The following is a 19,470-nucleotide window of genomic DNA, read 5'->3' on the forward strand; positions in this document are numbered from 1 at the left end:
CTTCCACACAATACCAAATGCATGATCTATGAAAGAAAAGAATTGATAAGCTGGACTTTATCACCATTAAAAATTTCTGCTCTGGGAAAGACACTGTCAAGAGAATGAAAAGACAAGCCACATACCAGAAGAAAATATTTGCAGACACATCTGATAAAGGACTGTTATCCAAAATATATAAAGAACTCTCAAAACTCAACAATAAGAAAACAACCTGATTAAAAAAAGGTCCAAAGACATTAACAGACACCTCACCAAAGAAGACATAAAGATGGCAAATAAATATCAAGAGATGCTCCACATCGTGTGTCATCAGGGAAATGCAAATTAAAACAACGAGATATTCCATACATTATTTCAATGGCCAAAATCTGGAACACTGACAACACCCAAGGCTAGTGAGGATCTGGAGCAACAGGAACTCTCATCCACCACTGGTGGGAATGGAAAAGGGTGCAGCCACTTTGGGGGACAGTTTGGCGGTTTCTTCAAAAATTAGGGGCTTCCCTGGTGGCGCAGTGGTTGAGGGTCCGCCCGCCGATGCAGGGGACACGGGTTCGTGCCCCGGTCCAGGAAGATCCCACATGCCGCGGAGCGGCTGGGCCCGTGAGCCATGGCCGCTGAGCCTGCGCGTCCGGAGCCTGTGCTCCGCAAAAGGAGAGGCCACAACAGTGAGAGGCCCACGTATCGCGCGCGCAAAAAAAAAAAAACTAAACCTACTCTCACCACATGATCCAGCAGTTATGCTCCTTGGTATTTACCCAAAAGAGGTGAAAACTTATGTCCACACAAAAACCTGCACATGGATGTTTACAGAAGCTTTATGCCTAATTGCTAAAACTTGGAAGCAGCCAAGATGCCCTTCAGTGGGTGAGTGCGTAAATACGCTGTGGTCCGTCCAATGAACTAACCTTCAGTGCTACAGAGAAATGAGCTATCAGGCCATGAAAAGACACGGAGGAACCTTAAATTCACATTACTAAGTGAAAGAAGCCAATCTGAGCAGGGCACATACTGCATGATTCCAACTCTGTGATATTCAGAAAAGGCAAAACTATGAAGACAGTAAAAGGATCAGTGGTTACCAGGTGTTGGGGTGAAGGAGGGATGAACAGGTGAAGCACAGAGGACTTTTAGGGCAGGGAAACTACTGTGTGTAAGACTCTAAGGGCAGATACGTATCACTATACATTTGTCCAAACCCACAGAATGTACAACACCAAGACAGAACCCTAATGTAAACCGTTGTGTGGGTGATGACAATGTGTCAGTGTAGGTTCACCAGTTGTAACAAACGTACTGCTCTGGGGGGGATGCTGACAGTGGGCGTGGCTCTGTGTGTATGGGGGTGGGGTGGGGGGTACACAGGAAACCTCTGTTTTGCTGTGAACCTGATACTGCTCTAAAATAATAAACTCTTTAAAACAATTTTTTTTAAGTAGAAAGAGAGAATAGAGAGGATCAACACATTCAAAGGTGGAGCTCTGAAGTGATCCTTCAACATATAACATTTAAGGCTTCCCTGGTGGCGCAGTGGTGAAGAATCCGCCTGCTGATGCAGGGGACACGGGTTCGTGCCCCGGTCCCGGAAGATCCCACATGCCGCGGAGCAGCTAAGCCCGTGCGCCACAACTACTGAGCCTGTGCTCTAGAGCCCACGAGCCACAACTACTTTGCCCATGCGCCACAACTACGAAGCCTGCGTGCCTAGAGCCCTCGCCCCGCAAGAAGAAAAGCCACCGCAATGAGAAGCTTGCGCACCGCGATGAAGAGCAGCCCCCTCTCACCGCAATTAGAGAAAGCCCGCGTGCAGCAACGAAGACCCAACGCAGCCATAAATAAATGAATAAATAAATAAACCCCAGCAGTGTCTTGTATGGGACTCGACAAGCAAGGAACATTCAAAACGTACCTGGACGGACTTCCCTGGCGGTCCAGCGGTAAAGAATCCGCCTTACAATGTAGGGGATGTGGGTTCAATCCCTGGTCAGGGAAGTAAGATCCCACATGCCACAGGGCAACTAAGCCCGTGAGCTACAACTACTGAGCGCACACACCCTGGAGCCAGCACCACAACTAGAGAGAGAAAACCAGCATGCCACAGCTAGAGAAGCCCACGCGCGGCAACGAAAGACCCCGCGTGCTGCAACTAAGACCCGACACAGCCAAAAATAAATTAAATAAATAAATAAATCTTAAAAAAAAAAAAAAGAAAACCATACCTGGAGAACAAAAACAAGTTGAGGCTTCCTACCTCTCCAGGCCTCGGTGACAGACGCAGTGAGACTCACCCAGGGTGGATAACCTGACCTATGGAACAGAACTGAGACACGACACACGACAGAAAGGGGCTGAGGAAAGGGGGGCCATATCTGTGCGGGGGAGAGGGGACTGGATCTCTACTCACACGACTTACAAAAACTAATTCTGGGGGATCAAAGACTTAAATGTGAACCGTACAACTTTAAAATCCTCCGAAGAAAATACTGGGGAATATATTCACGTTTCAGGGCAAGAAAGATTTCTTAAGACACAAAAATGCCAAGTATAAAAGGGAAAACCGATAAAGTTGAATACATTAAAACTAAGACCCTCTGTTATTAAAAGGAAGTGAAAAGAAGAGCCACAAATGAGGAGAAGGTGCTTGCAACACATTTAAATGAGAAAGGATTAGTGTCTGGGGAAAACCTAAGGATGCTTACAAACCAGTAAGAAGACAAACAGCCCAGTGGAAAACAGGGCAGAAGATGCATGTGCAGAATTACAGCCAGCAAGTGAACATGTGAAAAGATACTCAGTCTCAGGAGAGGTTGGAGAAATGCAAATTCAAACCACAGTAATTACCACTTTACAGTATACATTCCATTGATAAAAAGGAATGAATCCAGCAACACAAAGTGCTGGTGTTGAGGCAAATTAACAGGACACTGGAAGCATGTTAGTAGGAGGATACATTTACATGTAAGACATCTGGTCCATAAGACGTTTGGTCCACACCAAAAAATCTTTGAAGTGTGGTACTATCTAAAACCATTTGGCATGGACCAGATATAACCATGGACGTTTTGGATGGGACCAAATTTCAAGGACCTCTTGGCATGGACCAAATGTCCTGCAAAGTCAGGAAAACAGAAAAGCACAGGGGTTGACAAGGATGTGAAGACACTGGAACCCCTGTGCTCTATGGAAAACAGCACGGCGGTGCCCCTCAGAATATTAAAAGTTGAGTTGGTGTACAACCTGCTTTTGGGGGTATACTCACAAAAGAATTAAAAGCAGGGACTCGAACAGATACTTGCACACCCATGTTTATAGCACCATGATTCACAACAGACAACGCAAACGTTCATCAAAGGATGACAGGACACACAAAACGTGGTCCACCCACATCACGGAGCAGTACTCAGTCTTAAGAAGAGAGGACATTCTGACACAGGCTACAACGTGGATGAACCTCGAGGACAGTTTGCTGAGTGAAATAAGCCAGTCACAAAAGGACAAACACTGTGTGATCCCACTTGTACGAGGTCCATGAAGGAGCCCGATTCATGGGGGCAGAAAGCAGACCGTGGGGCCTGGGCTGGGGGAGGGGAGGGGAGTGAGTGTTACATGGGGACAGAGCGTCCCTTTAGGAAGACGAAAAACCTTCTGGAGATGGATGGTGGTGATGTTTACACAACAATGTGAACACACGTACTTAAAAATGGTTAAAGTGGTAAACTGTATGTTATGCATATTTTACCACAATTTTAATAAAAAGGACCTTACTGGAATCGTTGGGAAGAGAATTCCCAGCATCACTGCTGGTAACACGGAAACGTAACCAGCTTCCCAGGAGAAGAAACAAACGGCTGGGCCCGAGGCGTCCACTGCAGGGAGGGTGGTACCTCATGTGGCCTGTCCCAGAAGCGCGCCCGCAGGAAAGCCCTCGTCCCCAAGACCCCGTGCACCTGACTCCTCACGAAGCTCAGGACAAGCACACCAAGCATCCTGCCCGGCGAGGCCCCAGAAGAGGGGGGCCCTGCCGGCTGGCACCCCCTTACACGTCCGCGCCCTCGGCCGCAGCCTACCTGGCTGCGTCCTTCCCGCGGTTCTGCAGGCGGCCAGCAGGGGGCGCCGGCGCAGAGGAGAAGGGCCATCGGGACCGGAGGAAGGCCGGGCACCCCGAGCCCGCCCTCAGGGGCAGAAGGCCGCCGCGGGGAAGGCTCAAGCCCAGCGGGTCCCCGCGGGCCCGGAGCGCAGGTCCAGCGGCATCTCTCGCTCCGCCTGCCCCAGGTGCTGCCAGTGCCCACGCTGGACAGAGTCTCCGGCAAGTGTGGGAAACTCCTCGAGAAGCCCGCTCCGCCCCAAGAGCACCTGCTGGTTCCCGGAAGGCAGTGGGGCAAAGGCGAGGGGCCGGCGGGACCCACCTCAGCCTCACCTGCACGCGGCCGTCCAGCTCCGCCCCCGCCAGGCCGCGCCGCGCCGGCTCCTCCAGCGGCTCCGCCGCCAGCCTCACCGCGCGCTCCAGGCGCTCCAGCATCTGCCTCTTGCCGGGATCCGAGGTCTCACGTAACTTCGCTGAAAACGGCTGCGGGCGTGAGGAGAGGCCACAGCTGTTATGCCCGCTCAGCAGAACCCCGTGTCCAGAGGTGACTCCACGCACGAGGCCAGTTCTGCCCACTGCCCGTGGCGACCCAGAGGTCTGTGTCCGTGGAGTGTCACCGCAGAGGGACCCTGGCCCGCGGCCCAGGCTGCCCTGTGCTTCCTCGTCTGAGTGAGCCGGGCGTGGCAGCGTCCCAAGGCCGTGCCCAGGACAAACGGGTGTCACCTGCCACCACGAAGGCGCCATCGCCCAGTGGGCCGCCCCCCGTCTGCCTAGAGGATTGCTAAGCCCTAATTTTATTCCTACTTTTTTCTTCCAGAGATAAAACATCGAAAGCACAACAGCAATTGTAACTGCAATTACTAAAGATAACAATTATGGAAAACAAGAAAATGCCTTTTCCTGACCTCACTGTATGACACCATCATTTGTAATACTGTTTATTCAAAACAAAAATATTAAATTGGAAAGAACTAATTTCTTAAAATAATTCCAGAAATTTCCAGCACCACCCACTGGAGAAGCTTAGCACAGCTTCTGCATCTTGGTCACACGCGTGTCATTTGCTCGTGAGCTCCACGTGGAAGATTCATAAGTCGGTGCAGATCGCCGTGACCGGTTTTTAGGTTCTCCCGTAAGCGGCAGCAACGGTCACCCACGCCCCCGCCCCACCCGTGTGCGTCTGTCCTGGCGGCTTTCCCCGTGGGCCAGGGGAGCACCGCGACCGAGACGTCATGACCCTACACTTTGTGAAGCGCGGCAAGGACAGCCCCTGCGCTTGGGACGGGGACGTGGGGATGCAGGGACCCAGGAGCGGCAGGGGGCCCACCTGCAGGGCGGCGCGCACGTCCTCCAGGAGCTGCACTGCCTGGGGCTGCTTCTCCCGGTACTGCTCAAACAGGTAGTTCTGCCGGGCCCTCTTGATGATCTGGGAGCAGAGGAGGGAAATGGGGGTCAGCTCGGCACCTGCCGGGTCCCTGTGCAGAGTGCCGGGCGGTGCCTGAGCTCACACCCACACACACTGCCCCGCCACCGACGCCGGGACTGTCCGAACATGTTGAGCCGGGCCCGGCCTCCCCGCAGCGCCAGACACTATAGCACGCGCCTTCCCTGGAGCACCGGGTGTTATTAACATTTCCCCAGGTTTCCCGACAGCATCCAAACAGCTGAATACAGGACAACATCATCTGCATAAACCGTGATACAAGTCCCGGAGGGGATTCAAACAGCATGTGTTGGTCTGAGGGCACTCAAGCCGACGTTACTTTATTAACTTACCCAAAGTCATTTCTTCCCTTGTATCGTCCACTGTATTTAAAATTTAACCTTGAAAACTCCCTTTACCTTATCATCAATGTCTGTGATGTTCATGCAATAAAAGACGTCAAATTTGAAGTAATCTCTCAGCACTCTTCTCAAGATATCGAAGGAGATGTAGGACCTAGAGCAATAAAAAGACAAACCTTTCCACACGGCACATCACGCACATCACAACACGTACAAGGAAAAAGATCCCCCGCACTTCCTCCCGAAGGCGCTACTCTCATGCCCACCCCACTCATGACTGCGGGGTGGGGGGCACTGCACACTGGCCATGGGTCTGGGTGTCAGGGATCCCAGCACCGGGCACCCCCCACCCCCCACCTCCAGAGCCTCGGATGAGGAGGAACTGCCAGGCACACGGAGGAAAGTATCTGGTCAGAGTCCAGGAGAGTAACATTGGGGCTGTGGGCTTTTCTTTTTGGTTATCTGGTCTCTCTAGTTTTTCTACAGTGAATATGTAGTACTGACGGAATGAAAATTTTTCTTCTTAAAAATAAGAGGAGGGCTTCCCTGGTGGCGCAGTGGCTGAGAATCCACCTGCCAATGCAGGGGACACGGGTTCGAGCCCTGGTCTGGGAAGATCCCACATGCCACGGAGCAACTAGGCCTGTGAGCCACAACTACTGAGCCTGCGCGTCTGGAGCTTGTGCTCCACAACAAGAGAGGCCGCGACGTTGAGAGGCCCGCGCACTGCGATGAAGAGTGGCCCCCGCTCACAGCAACTAGAGAAAGCCCACGCACAGAAATGAAGACCCAACACAGCCAAAAATAAATAAATAAATAAAATTTTAAAAAAATTAAAAAAAATAAGAGGAAAGGCTGGGCGTTGAGCTTCCTCTCAGAGCTTGGGTTCCTGTAGTGGCGCCCAGATGCAGCCCTACCTGGCGTGTCCCATGTGGGAGGCGTCGTAGACGGTGGGCCCGCAGCAGTACCACGTCACCCTCCGCCCGTCTTGAGGTACAAACACGTCCTTGGTTGGAAATGAAGGAATGACCGTCACAAAGGATGCAGGAGGCACCGGGCAGGACCACAGCCGCCAGAGACAAATGGTTCATACACATTCCACGAGGACTGCTTAGCTTTACGGGAAAGTCACAGTCATCTGAGATGGGGGCAGGCCTCTTCCTCCCTGGGATCCCACTCGTGGACGCAAGCTGGGGGTCAAGGAGACAGACGCTCCTGCTTTTGCTGCTCTAACAAGAGCAGCTTCCGTTCATCAAGCACCTGCTGCGAGCCAGGCCCCGTGCTGAGCGCAGGGACTGCCCTGCCTTTGCCCCCAGGAACGACGTGAGCGGGGAGGTTTCCTTTCACAGATGCCTGGGAGTCCGCACTCCCAGAGGAGCTGGCCTAGAGAGCGAGGCCTCCCGCCGACGGCCCAATGGTCTCAGACCAGTTCAGGGGCCGCTGTCACCAATTAAGTCCATGAGGGGGACCCCGTCTCCCATCTGCTCAGGGTGCTTGCTGACGGCAATCCAATGAGCCCTCAGCCGGAGTCCTTTTCAAAATCTCTGGAGCCACTGGCCCTGCTGAGCGACCCTGGCCAATACTGCCCTCGTCCCCACACCTGCTGGGCCCCCGACAGCAACAGGCCCTGCTTGGCTGGTACTGGGACACCAGCTGCCACCACAGGTCCCCTGCAAGAGCACTCTGGCTCCTGGCCTGGCTCGGAGCAGCCACGAGCATCTACACTCGGGCCTGGCCCCGAGCACAGCCAGAGCCAGAGCGCCGACGGGCAGGCCCCTAGAGGTGTGCCAGGTGTGCTTCCGAGGACAGCCCTGTCCTGGCCACACAGAGGACGCTCGCCGACTAGCTAAGAGCCGCCGCCCCTGCTCCCCGGGCCCCCCTACCTTCCTCCGGGTCAGGCTGTTGTACAGGCGGAGCTGGCACGGCTGGGACCCGGCTGGAGGAGACCACGGGGGCTGCGTGCGCCGGCCTCTGCCTGCCAGGGAGAGAGCACAGCTGGGTCATCCACGGGACAAGGGGAAAGTGGACCCCGAGAGCATCGCCCGCGTCCAGTGCTCGTGCCCCCTCTCTGCCTGCTCACGTCTGAGCTGCGGCGCATCCCACAATCCCAGCCCCACGGGGCGGGAGAAGGCCCATTACACCCAGCCTCCCCTCCGCCAGCTCCGAGCACAAGGCGCCCGACCCGGCCGGAGGGCACACGGGAGGCGCGGGCCCTACACATGGGCCGGCCGCACGCCTGGACGGCAATGCAGCTGGCCACCCCCCCCCAGGAGGACGGCCTCCATGGAGACTTCACAGAATGTGGGCCGCCTCCGGGCGCAGAAGCCAGGTCAGGACGGAAACAGCTGCGGGCCATTGGCCGGCTCCCCGCGCAGTTCCTGTCTCCCGCCCGGGCGACACGTAGGCTCCCGGACTCGGTGCTGATGCCGGCACTCATGGCTCCGCATGGACCCCGGAGGCCTCTGGGAGCAGCTCCGGGTCCTCCCCACGCTGAGGTCAGGGGCTCACGGAGCCGAGCCTCGTCTGATCAGAGTCCCCCGGCAGCCCCACCTCCTCCTCCTCCAGCCCCGTCCCCTGCCCCTGCTGCTCATGCGCCCACGCCTCACGCTGGGTGAAGGGCAGGCCTTACACAGCCTGCGCCCCGAGAGCCTGGCGGGGTGCAGCTCCGACCCTGGGCCGGGAAGAGCCACCAAGCTGAGTCTTCACATGCCCTGGGCCTCTGGTGACCTTCCAGCTACCCACAAGGTGCTGCTGCTGCACCCAGAACCCAGCTGTGCTCCACAGCCCTCTCCCGGAGCCAGCGTGGGCTGCACACCGCCTGCACACCTGAGGGCAAAGGTGCCCACTCTCGGCACCACCCCCAACACCGACCCCTGCCACTGTGTCTGCAAAGCGATTCTCCCTCCTCCTGGCACAGAATCCACATCCAGTGTGGCCACCAGGCGACCACCCGCTGCTCCCTACTGCGGGTCACGGAGCACTCAGCCCTGGGCCTGGCCACGTGCCACCCAGAGGATGCACGTAACTGACCGGTGAAGGGGGTGGGGGGTGGCTGTGTGTGTGTGTGTACATGTGTGCAGGCGGGCGGACAGCAGCAGATGGGGAGGGGGACAGATAGCGCTATCCAGCAGCTCCTGACCCCAGGGAGTGCCAGCAAACTCTCAGGTGGCCAAGCCCCAGTCCCCCTGACACTTCGAATGCCTCCTGAGGTCAGGCGTGGTCTAAGGGTTCACTGTAAACGCAGCAAACGATGTGATGATGCTCCACCTGCCCCCTTAAGACTCCATCAACCCCTCCCCTTGCTTAGATGCTGCGGCTCCCGACACAAAGACAGAGCTGCCACCTGGGACAACAGGGGACGCCAGCGAGAACTGCCCACACACTGATGTGAGCCTGACGACCACCGTGCTCGCCCTGAGCCAGGGGCCGGGGTCGGGGCTCGGGGTCCGTGAGACTGAAGGCTCATCCGAAAAGACGACAGTGACAGGACACAGCTGAGGGTGCAGCCAGGGAGCCCGGCCAGTGGGACACTGTCCAGGACACCGGGTCACACCTGGGCCTTCTTGCTCCCCAAAGCGTGGCTACAGCCACACAGCCGGTGACAGTTCAAGGAAACCGGCACACACAATCCCCATCTGCCAAAGGGGAAAATCGGGAGGTGTTACCTCGGTTTAACAAGTAGGAAGCTTCACCAGAGTCCCTTCACGATCCCCTGCCCCGACGCCCGGCATTGACAGTACCCTCCCCCACCCCGACACAGACCTCCTGAGGCGTCAGCCCTTCCTCTGGTTTGTCTGAAACACTGAGCATGCCTTTGCTCGCTAGCACCCCCAGTCCTGCCCCGGCTCTGCCCCAGGCACGTGGCTGCTGTGGGGAAACAAACCCCTGACCTTTGACAACATAACCTGCACGTGCCGCTCAGGGACGCCCTGAGAACAAGGCTCTAGGCAGGGAGGGTGCCGAGGGGAGATGGAGGGAGATGTGCTAGCCCGGTCCCCGGTCCCCTGGGCGCCACATGCACCTCAGCCTCGGAGGAGGGGTGGCAGAGAGGTTCACATCCCTGAAGACCCCACCCAGCCGCAGACAGACCCACCCCCCGGGGGACTTAACACGCCTTCTTCAGTGAAAGGCAGGCCCTGAAGATCCTACCCAGGAGGGCGGGTAGGGGGGGTGAGGGGGACGGGGGTGAGGGGGGCCCAGTGGCAGAGGGCACCCCTGGAAGGAGGAAGGAGGAGCCGTCTCGACTGAGCCCCGCTCTGGGCGAGGGGCGGGCGCTCCAGACAGAGCACAGCAGGGCTGAAACCCTGAGCACAGTGGACCCTCCCTGCTGGGGCCGCAGAGAGGAGGCAACAAGATGGGGAGGGGGTGAGAGAAGGAACAGAGAGGTGGGGAAGGGGCTTTGGCAGAGCTCTGGTCCACCTCCTGTGTCTGAGTGGCTCCCCGGGGCTGCTGAGGCCTGTGGCCACGGCAAGAGGCACAGGGACCTAGGCTGGACCAGCACAGAGGACGGTGACAAGCCAGTTGTGGGCGTGTCGGTGCTGAGATGTCCAGCTGGGGGTCTCAAGCAGGAGTGGGACATGGAGGGAAGGCCGGCGGGGCACTGGGGATCGAGGGGCTGGGAGAGGGGGCACTCCCGCCCAGGACAGGCTGGAGAGATGTCTGAGACGGGCCAGCGATGCGGGGAGGCAGACGCTCGGCCACTGGCATCCAGGGTGCGGCCTAGGACACCGACTCTGGGGGTTCTGGGCGCCAGGCCACCCGCCGTCCCCGGCCACTCGGGGTCCCTGCCGGCCCACGGGAGGCACTGGTGACGGGGGACTTGGAAATGGAAGGAGGTGAATAGTCCTGTCAGCGCCGTCCAGGTGCCTCCCTAACCGCCCTGGTGAACCTGCAGGCCCCCCGACTGGCAGGGCAGAGACCCGCCTTTCCCTCACATGTGTCTGCATCACTCTCTCCACAAGTTCCCCGGACGGAACACCAGACAGGCCGTGCGCCCAACCCACCCTGACTTCCACCCCTGGAGGCCGTGCCTTGGGAGGGGGGACCTGGGGGACACGCTGACAGCTGAGCCCTGGGAGAGAAGCACCTGCCACCACAGACACCCCTGGGTCACCACCTGGAGGCACGGGGAGGAGGCGGTCTACACAGCAAGGCTCCCACCTAAGCCGGGGAAGGGGTGTCTGCTGCAGGATCACCGAGAAAACCAAAACACACCCCGCGCTTGGAGAAACGACACCCCACCTCTACCCTGTTACAGAGGGGGACCCAGCAGAGACCAGGCAGAGGTGCAGGAGTTGGGAAACGGTCCAAACGTCCCAGCCGAAGGGATCTGGAAAAGGCCCCCACGGGCTGCCCAGCCCAGCAGGGACCACTCAGACGGCACTGGACCCCTCGCTGCTCGGGTGCGTGCTCGAAGCCCCCCCAGGGAGGCCGAGCCTCTTGAGGGCACCGGTGATTATGGGAGAAGCACCTCAATTCACCGGAGGAAAGAGACCACCCAGGAACCATGCGCCCCAGAGACTTTCCAGAAGCGCCCCCGAAATGACGGGGTCCAGACACATCACACCGACAGGTGGGGGCCAGAGCTGCAAGACTGGTCTTATCTCAAAGCCCAGAAACGCCTTCTCTCTGGTTTCCAAAGAGTTCATGTCCATGAATACTTCCTTAAGATCCAATAATTCTAAATCTGGTGGACACACACCCTGCAATCTTAGGGAAAGAATAAAGGAAAAGAAGCCAATCAAATCCGAGCCAGGTCAGGAGTGAGCTGACGGCCAAGGCCGGCCCTGAGACGGGCACAGGCCTTCCCCCCTCCCAGAGGCTCTGCTACAGCAGCCGCCAGGGTCGTGATCCTCAGGGGCTGACCTCTCGGCGTTCTGTCCTCATCTCTCCTCGGGGGGCGCTGGCAGGCCCCCCAGGCTGCTTGCTCGAGTGCGGGGACAAGCGCCAGCCCCATGGGCTCCCCCGCGGGCGCCTCGCACCCTCAGGGCCCTGACCTCAGAGGGAGGTCACCCTCGTGGGCTCCCCTAGCCCACGAGTGTGAACAGAACTTCAAGGGGAGGTTCTCACGGCCGGGGAGCCGCTCTGCTACTCACTTGCTTGGAGCCCACGGGGCGGGGCTGGGGCGCGGGGGCTGCCCAGGATCGCGGCCACGTGCCTGAACCACCGAGCCACGTGGAAGAGTTGTGCGTCAGCAGGAGGGCCTGAGAGCTGCCTGAACGCGTCCACGTCTGCCTGGGACAGGGAGAAGCCCTGGACATAGCTACGCGTGCTCAGGTGCTCGTTCAGGGCCCACACCCTGGCTGCCTCGTCACTAATGCTCAGGACGGACCTGTAGTCGGGAGCTGCAAAGACAGAGGCACACGCGTCAGGGGGGCTGGAGGCCTGGGTGAGTCCAGAGAATGGGGTCCCAGGGTCACCCTTCCGGCTGGGAAATGTCCAGAACGGGCGGGTGCCCAGGGCTGGGGGACGGAGCAGGGAGTGACTGCCAGTGGGTTCCCATCTGGGGATGAAAATGTTTTAGAACTAGACAGAGCGGGTGGTCACACAACATTGTGAATGTTCTAAATGCACTGAACTGTACACTTTAAAATGGTTAGTTTCATTGTTGGTGATTTTCATCTCAATTAAAGAGAAACACACATGCACACACCCTTTTGTGCACTGGGTGCTGGGAGGGCTGGTGCTGACCAGTCCCTGGGTGGGCGATGGGTGGCGCGTTAGAACTGCAGAGCTCTCCAAACCCGGCACCGGTGAGGCTTCTAGTGGCCAAGGCCCAGCTCCTGGGAGGACCACGGCCCCGCCCCCGGAAATGCCTGCCAGAGGGGGCCAACCGTCCACCCAGCACCTGGCACAGGCCTGCCCCCCTTCAGGGACCTGAGGCCACTCCTCTGCCTTGGAATCCTCAGGAAGGATGTGGGAGGACAGAAGCCCAGCCTGAGCGGGGACCAGGCAGCAGGCACAGCCGGCAGACGGCACTGACTCCACTGAGCCCCTCCTCCCCGCTGCTGCCCGAGACCCTCACCTCCTCCCTATGTCCCCGATCACTGCTCCAACTACCCTGCGGATGCGTTCATCACCTGCTGGCTGGGGCGGGGGCGCAGCAGGAGATCAGGGGGAGGGGCGCAGACCAGCCCCTGAAGCTCCTGGTCCCCTAGTCCACCAGTGTGAACAGGGCCCAGCGCCTGTTCCCTTCCACACAGACACACCCTGAGCTCCGGAGGCGGCTCTGAGTGGGACAGCACGAGCCTGGCTTCTCACTCTCCCTGGGAACGGGGCAGACACCCTGACACCGCAGCCCTTCGCAGCCAGCTGCCTGACACCACGAGGTCCCTGGGTCACCGTGCTGGACCCAGAGCAGGACGGCTCTGAGCGGGGAGGAGATGTGGGCTGACAGCGGCCAGGCCTGGCACAGAAACAGGAACCTCGCCCTGACCAAGCCCACAGGATGCCTGCAAACAGACAGCAGAGCACACGTGTGGGGAAGCAGCTGTGCACACGAGACCCTCCTGCACGGGGCGCACACCTACAGGGGGCTTTGCTTTTGCTCCACGCTTGACCTACAAGGAGAAGCAGCTCCCACTCCAGTTCTTGGAAGTGTTGGAGGAAGCAAAGAGAGACACAGAGGCGGCCCCTCCCGCCCAAGGTGCCGGTGGGAACCCTGGGGAACCCACGAGGGCCCTGGAGCAGCGCCAGCCAGCTCGCCTTCCTTCCCGGGAGCAGGTGGCTGGCTCTAAGGACCCAGCCCGAGGGCTCAGATCCCCTCAGAGACAGTGAAGGAAGGCCAGGCGGGTCTGTGCCCCCCACCCCTCTCTGACAGGACAGCTCTCTCCCACCCAGGGAGAAGGAAGCAGCGCCTGCCAGGGCGGCCCTGGGCACCGGGAAACCTAACTCTACATAAAGTCCTTGGCACGGAGTCTTCCTTCCAGGGAACTTTACTGCACCTGGCACGGTTCCCCAGCAGCCCTGCCAGCCTGTCAGGAGTTGGGAAGCATGCTCCTTTCTCGTGATGGAGAAAATTCAGTCCACAAAAGCTAAGTCAGAGGACCTGCCAGAGCCAGGGCGGTGGCGGGGGTGGGGGGGCGCGGGGAACGCATCCCGGAGTGGGCCAGGCTGTCCTTCGGCAGCTGGTCACCCGACACCGACCCTCCAAGCTCCCTCTCCCCGTCTCCAAGCATCTCTCTGGTGCAGCCATCTATGCCAGAACACAGGAGGGAGGGGAAGGAAGCAGAGGTGAGAGCCCCGCTGAGAAGCTGTGTGGTCTCCCAGCTCCCCCTGCCCCTTTACCCCCAGGACAGCACTGGACAGACAGACTTCCCTCACTCCGGAACTACTCCAGGGAACAGAGACCCCTGGAAACTTGCCTGACCTTGACCTTGGCTACCCTGCAGGAGTACGCTCACAGGGCATTTTACTTCCCTCTTTTTTCTTCGCTGCGCACATTTTCTACAATAAGCATATGTTATTTTTACAATGAGAAAAACATGTCAAACATTCTACCAACACTATGGCTTTAAAGCACTAATGAAGCAGTTCAGGGGACAAAGGCTCAGCGGGGTCTGCACCCCTCCCTCACCCGGCAGGATCCTCTCAAGGGTAAATCAGGCTCACACAACACACGCCTGGTAAAGCTGTTGAGCATTAGTGAAATTACTCTTGTAAACTGTTTGAAATACTGCCGGGCACACAGCCAGCGCCCAGCAGTTGCCATTACTATTATTTTAATCGCTCCTGTATTACTACTATTGAAATTGCCCTGGAGGAGTTTACCCAGGGTTCACACACGCGTTTAAAAAGCCCCGTCCGGAGCAGGGAGCCCACAGGGCAGAGGGGGACAGTCATGGGGTCACTGTGGCAGCTGCGTCTAAGCGTAACTTGAGGAAACAAATTTAAAAATTGGTCAGCTTTCAAGTGGCCCTGGGTTTGGGCCAGACTGCGGTCTGGCTATCAGCCTGTGACGCCAAGATGAGAGGAGATGGTTCCCGAGCAGGGCGCCCACCGGCCACGCTGGCCACGCTGGCCCTCCCCAGGGAGCCCCACACACGCGCCACGTCCACCGCAGGTCCATCCAGAAACGCATCGCAGGACACACACCTTCTGACTGTGGGAAGGCCCTAAATGTGGACCGTGGTCTTCACAGTTTAGAAAACGCTTACTGAACTCGCACAAATGCAAGAACCAGGTAAGGAACCGATAAGGAACTGAATTCGCACCAAGCCGTCACCTCCTCTGGCCCCTTCCCAGCAGCATTCACACCTGCTGGACAACAGCCCGTGGCCTGCCTTCTCCCACCCGCTCCTCCGCTCCAGCCGGGCTCCCGCTCACTGGGGCTCCAGCGCAGTGGCAGCGGGGCCAGCTCCTGGACGCACCCGTTCCAGGCCCACCTGAGACCTTTGGAATCGGAACCTGGGTGGGGCAGGTGCAGAGCTCAGCTGCTAAGAACCCCCGGGTGGCCCGCTGAAGCGCAGGCCCCTTCACCGCAGGTCTGCCTTCCTCCGAAGCTCCCAGGCCCAGCGCAACGGGGGCCTGCACCCCTCCCGCACTTGCTGAAGGCCTCTCGGGTCCACACCTTGCGAGGCCCTGGCGGCACCCAGCCCTGTGGATCAGGCGCTTTCTGCAAAGGCTCCTCCAGCTTCCCTGGCCCGCCTCTGCAGCGACCCCTCCCCCTGGGTCCCTCTTCAGGCCCACTTTTCTTTCCTGTGGGGCTTCCCAGCCTGCCCAGGTGGCTCTCAGAAAGGGGACTGGAAAAGCCTTCTCGAATGAACGCACCCCCTCCCCACACGAATCTCATAAAGGAGAGAGGTGCATGCGCCTGGCGGCAATGCCACCCACTCCCAGAACCCAGGGCCTCCTCCCACAGGCCCTCTCTAGCGCCCCCCTCTGTCCTGAGCACCAGCCCCGGAGGCCCAGATGTCCCTTGTCCACAGGGTGCTCCCAAGCATCATGTCTCGCCCTCCACCTGGGTGCAAGTCCGGGAATGGTACAGCCACCTTCCCCGCTGGGTCTGAAGCTGGGTGGCTGTTTCTTCCTTCCCACAGCAAACCCAGCACCTGCCCCGGTCCTCCCCAGACTGTCCACTTCTCACACCCACCACTGCCACTGGCCCAGGCCACCGGTCACCACCGTCTTGCGTTCTTCCTGCTCTCCCTGCCTTGGTACACGAGGGGGAGGGGGGGATGCAGATATCTTGCCAGAACGCAAAGACAAGACCCAAATTCCGTAAATGTGCTCAAGGCCCTTGCAGACCTGGTCCCGTGGCCCATCTCCAGCCCTCCTCCACCCTCTGGCCTCAGGACCTTGCTGGAAAGCAATGCTGCTGGTCCTCAGGTCTCAGTGCACGAGGTGCTCTCTGCCAGGGCTCCCGCTCCACTTTTTTCTCTAGGATCAGCTTCCAGCCTCTCTCGGGAGGCTCCCTACCTGCCCTGCAGCCAGGCCCTCCCTCAGGAGCAGAGCACAGGGGGCTCCCCAGACCCAGGCCCTCTGGCTCGGGGCTCCGGGACTCGGCTTGGCCAGTAGGCTAATGCCCACAGCAGCGTCCAGACCCGGCCCGGCAGGGCCTCCGGCGTGATTCCCTGCACTCCACCCTGCCCACGGGGCAGCTGGCAGAGGAGGACTCGGCCAAGTTTCTGGCAGATTGTGGAGCCTTAGAGGGAAGGGGCCTGGGCCCTGAACCACCTCCGTAGACTCAGGCCACCCAGCAGCACACGCACTGGGAAGTGACCAAGAGAGGAATGGCCCATGCAACCTGGGGAGGCATTGGGCTTCTGGGCTCCGGCCACCCCGCCCCGCTGGACGGAAGGCCCAGGAAGGCCGAGATGCTCCTCCAGGCATGCTGCATCTCCACGCCCAGCAGCGTCCGGCAGAGCGGGTGCCTGAAGCACATCTACTGAATAAATAAAGTGACAGATCTATTTAAGGAAATTATTTTGAACCACTCAGGGGCAATTTTCCACTGAAATAGCAGATGTGAATCTTTCACATGGGATTTTTGGGTCATGAGGAGCATCGTGATCTGATGCCCTGAGGTCACACAGGTGATCAGATGGCACCACTGCCCGGGGACAGCAGTGTGGACACTGGGAGCGGTTTAATCTCCCCCCGAGGGCACTCTCTCTCACAACTCTTAAAATGTAAATACCGGGAGACTGTGGGTTCAGGGGTGAGCAAATGTCTGTAGTCTATAAATATGTACATTTCATTTTTTCTCTGGGAAACACAGAAAAGCATATCAACTCCCTCCTCTTGTCTGCCCTGATGCACTCTGGAATTGGGGAGCTTGGTGTTCATCTGAATAGAGTCATCAAAGGCAGGAAGGCAGAGTAGTCAACATCCCTGCTGCAGTCACACAGGCCCTGGCTAGCTGTGTGACCTTGGACAAATCACTTAACTTCTCTGAACCTCAGGATTCTTGCCTGCACAGGAGGATAAGGGCAGTATCGACCACAAAGGGTTGCTCTGAGGATTACAGGCCCCCCGCATATGTATTTAGCGCAGACTCATGCTAAGAAAAAAAGCTAGCTGTATTGTTCTTACAAAGAACCTTTGAATTAAACTGCATAAAAAATTAAACTGCAAATCTGACCTAACACACAGCCACCGAAGAGGCCCGATCTGCAGGGCAAGGCCTCTGAGACGCGCTCCATCCACCTCGGGTTCCTCAGGGATGAGACTTGTCTTTCTGAAAAAACTGGGCCCTGGAACAGGCTGCACGTTCAAGCTACAAAGGAAAAGCTTTAACCCCAGTGGCAGGGAACCAAATGGACATTCTGAGCCAACTTAAGGAAGGTGATCAGAAATGGGAAGAATATTCTAAATGAGGGTCTCCTTAAAAAGTCTGGAGAGGGCTTCCCTGGTGGCGCAGTGGTTGAGAGGCCGCCTGCCGATGCAGGGTACACGGGTTCGTGCCCCGGTCCGGGAAGATCCCACATGCCGCGGAGCGGCTGGGCCCGTGAGCCATGGCCACTGGGCCTATGCATCCGGAGCCTGTGCTCCACAACGGGAGAGGCCACAACAATGAGAGGCCCACGTACCGCAAAAAAAAAAAAAAAAAAAAAAAAAGTCTGGAGAGATGGTCACTTTTGATAAAATTCAACCTTGAGAATAAACAGCATTCAGAACCCCAAAACCAAGAATATCTACAACTCTGGTATCAATCTCCAGAAACAGGCCAATTCTTACGAAGGCTCTGAAAACCTCAAGCTCTGAAGCAATTAAAAAAACCAAAACCCAAAAATCGAATACGTCATTTGTGTTCACAAATGAAGAAGGAAGGAAGGAAGGAAGGAAGAAAGAGAGAAAAGAAACAAGCTCGGGCTTTCAACCCGGACACAGAGCCCGTTTCATGCCAAGTGTTCTTCTAAACCCTTAACCTCTACCTGCCCCTTTAATGCCCACTACATCCTCTGAGCGGGGACGTGTTACCCTGCTGCACGTGAGGAAGGGGCAGAGGTGGGTCCCCAGCTCGGCTCGCTCATGGGGTGTCCACCACGCTGCTATTTTACAGGAGTCTGGGTGCACTTCCGAGGGCCGAGGGCCGAGGCTCCAGGTGGGTAGAGATGGTGCTGGAATCCAGGCACACCTGTCGGGTGGAATGCGGGACGCCCGGAAGGTGGGTACCACAGCAGCCCTGTCATCAGGGGCCTCCCACGTCACTGGGTTACCCAGGTGGTCAGAGCTCCCCGCCTGGAACCCCAGGAGCAAGAGGGATCACAGGGCTCCAGGAAGCCTGCACAGCCTAAACCCGGCAGCCCGGGGAATAAAAACTACACACTGAGAGTTCTTCCTGAAGAAAGTCTGCTCCAGACTCGGGAATCCAGGGACAACCTCCGGTCTGTCTGGCACCTACAATCTTGCCTGAGGGAGGGGAGCAAGGGGCCAGCGCTCCTTGGAGTCTGCCTGTGGGCGGCGTGTCTACCAGCTGGCGACACGAGTGACTCTGGTGGGCAGAGCCAGAGCTGCTCACGGAACCGCGGAGGCGGCGATGAAGTGGGGCAATAACGCTGTGACCACGCAGGTCCCAATGGCCACTGTTTGCAGCCGCAGGTGAAAGCCTTCGTAAAACCCCAAGCCCTTTCCTGTATGTCCGCGTACCCTGCTTCCTCGGCCCCATTTCCCTAAGTGCCAACCCGGGTGCTGCCCGGGCTGGGCGGAAACGAAAACAACCCTAGGGCTGTGCCTGTTCCCCAAAGTCCAGGGGACAGGAGGGGCGAGGTCCGGTCCAGGGACCGGCGGGGGAAACGCAGGGCCACGTCCTGGGGTCGAGGCGCAATGGAACCTGGAGGACCCAAGGAGGGGACCGGGGCTGGGGACGGGGTGGCCTCGGCAGTTCCGGGGCCGAAGCCGGGTCCCCGCGAGGTTGGAGGAGCGGAGCCTGCCGGGGGGGCCCGGGGGTCGCGCCCCGCCCTCTGCGCGCCCTCAGACCCGCCCCTCAGGGACCCGGCGCCCCCTCAGATCCCCGGTGGCCCCTCCGCCCCTCGGTCCGGGGTCGCCCCGGCTGGCCCGGCCGCCGCGCGCACTCACCGTGCTCCTCGGAGGAACCTGCCATCGTTGGAACACCGCACTTGCGGCAGCGCCGACAGCTTCCCAGAATCTGACGCAAC

General features: G+C 58.4%; 1 protein-coding gene across 2 annotated transcripts in view; it reads right to left on the reverse strand.

Moving 5' to 3' along the window:
- CARS1 (cysteinyl-tRNA synthetase 1) overlaps window positions 1-19,470 on the reverse strand; it is a 46,837-nt gene extending 27,367 nt beyond the window's left edge. Inside the window, exons 1-7 of one of the 2 annotated variants that reach the window (XM_060102975.1) lie at window positions 19,391-19,470; window positions 11,968-12,216; window positions 7,756-7,847; window positions 6,790-6,878; window positions 5,930-6,026; window positions 5,415-5,513; window positions 4,421-4,570 (exon numbers count right to left, since the gene is read on the reverse strand). In XM_060102975.1, the coding sequence (XP_059958958.1) occupies window positions 4,421-4,570; window positions 5,415-5,513; window positions 5,930-6,026; window positions 6,790-6,878; window positions 7,756-7,847; window positions 11,968-12,216; window positions 19,391-19,415 (801 nt within the window). In that variant the 5' untranslated portion in view covers window positions 19,416-19,470. The remainder of the gene's footprint in view (window positions 1-4,420; window positions 4,571-5,414; window positions 5,514-5,929; window positions 6,027-6,789; window positions 6,879-7,755; window positions 7,848-11,967; window positions 12,217-19,390) is intronic. The other variant, XM_060102976.1, reaches the window with a different exon arrangement.

The sequence above is a fragment of the Mesoplodon densirostris genome, chromosome 7 (genome assembly GCF_025265405.1).
Source record: "Mesoplodon densirostris isolate mMesDen1 chromosome 7, mMesDen1 primary haplotype, whole genome shotgun sequence".
Classification (NCBI taxonomy): Eukaryota; Metazoa; Chordata; class Mammalia; order Artiodactyla; family Ziphiidae; genus Mesoplodon; species Mesoplodon densirostris.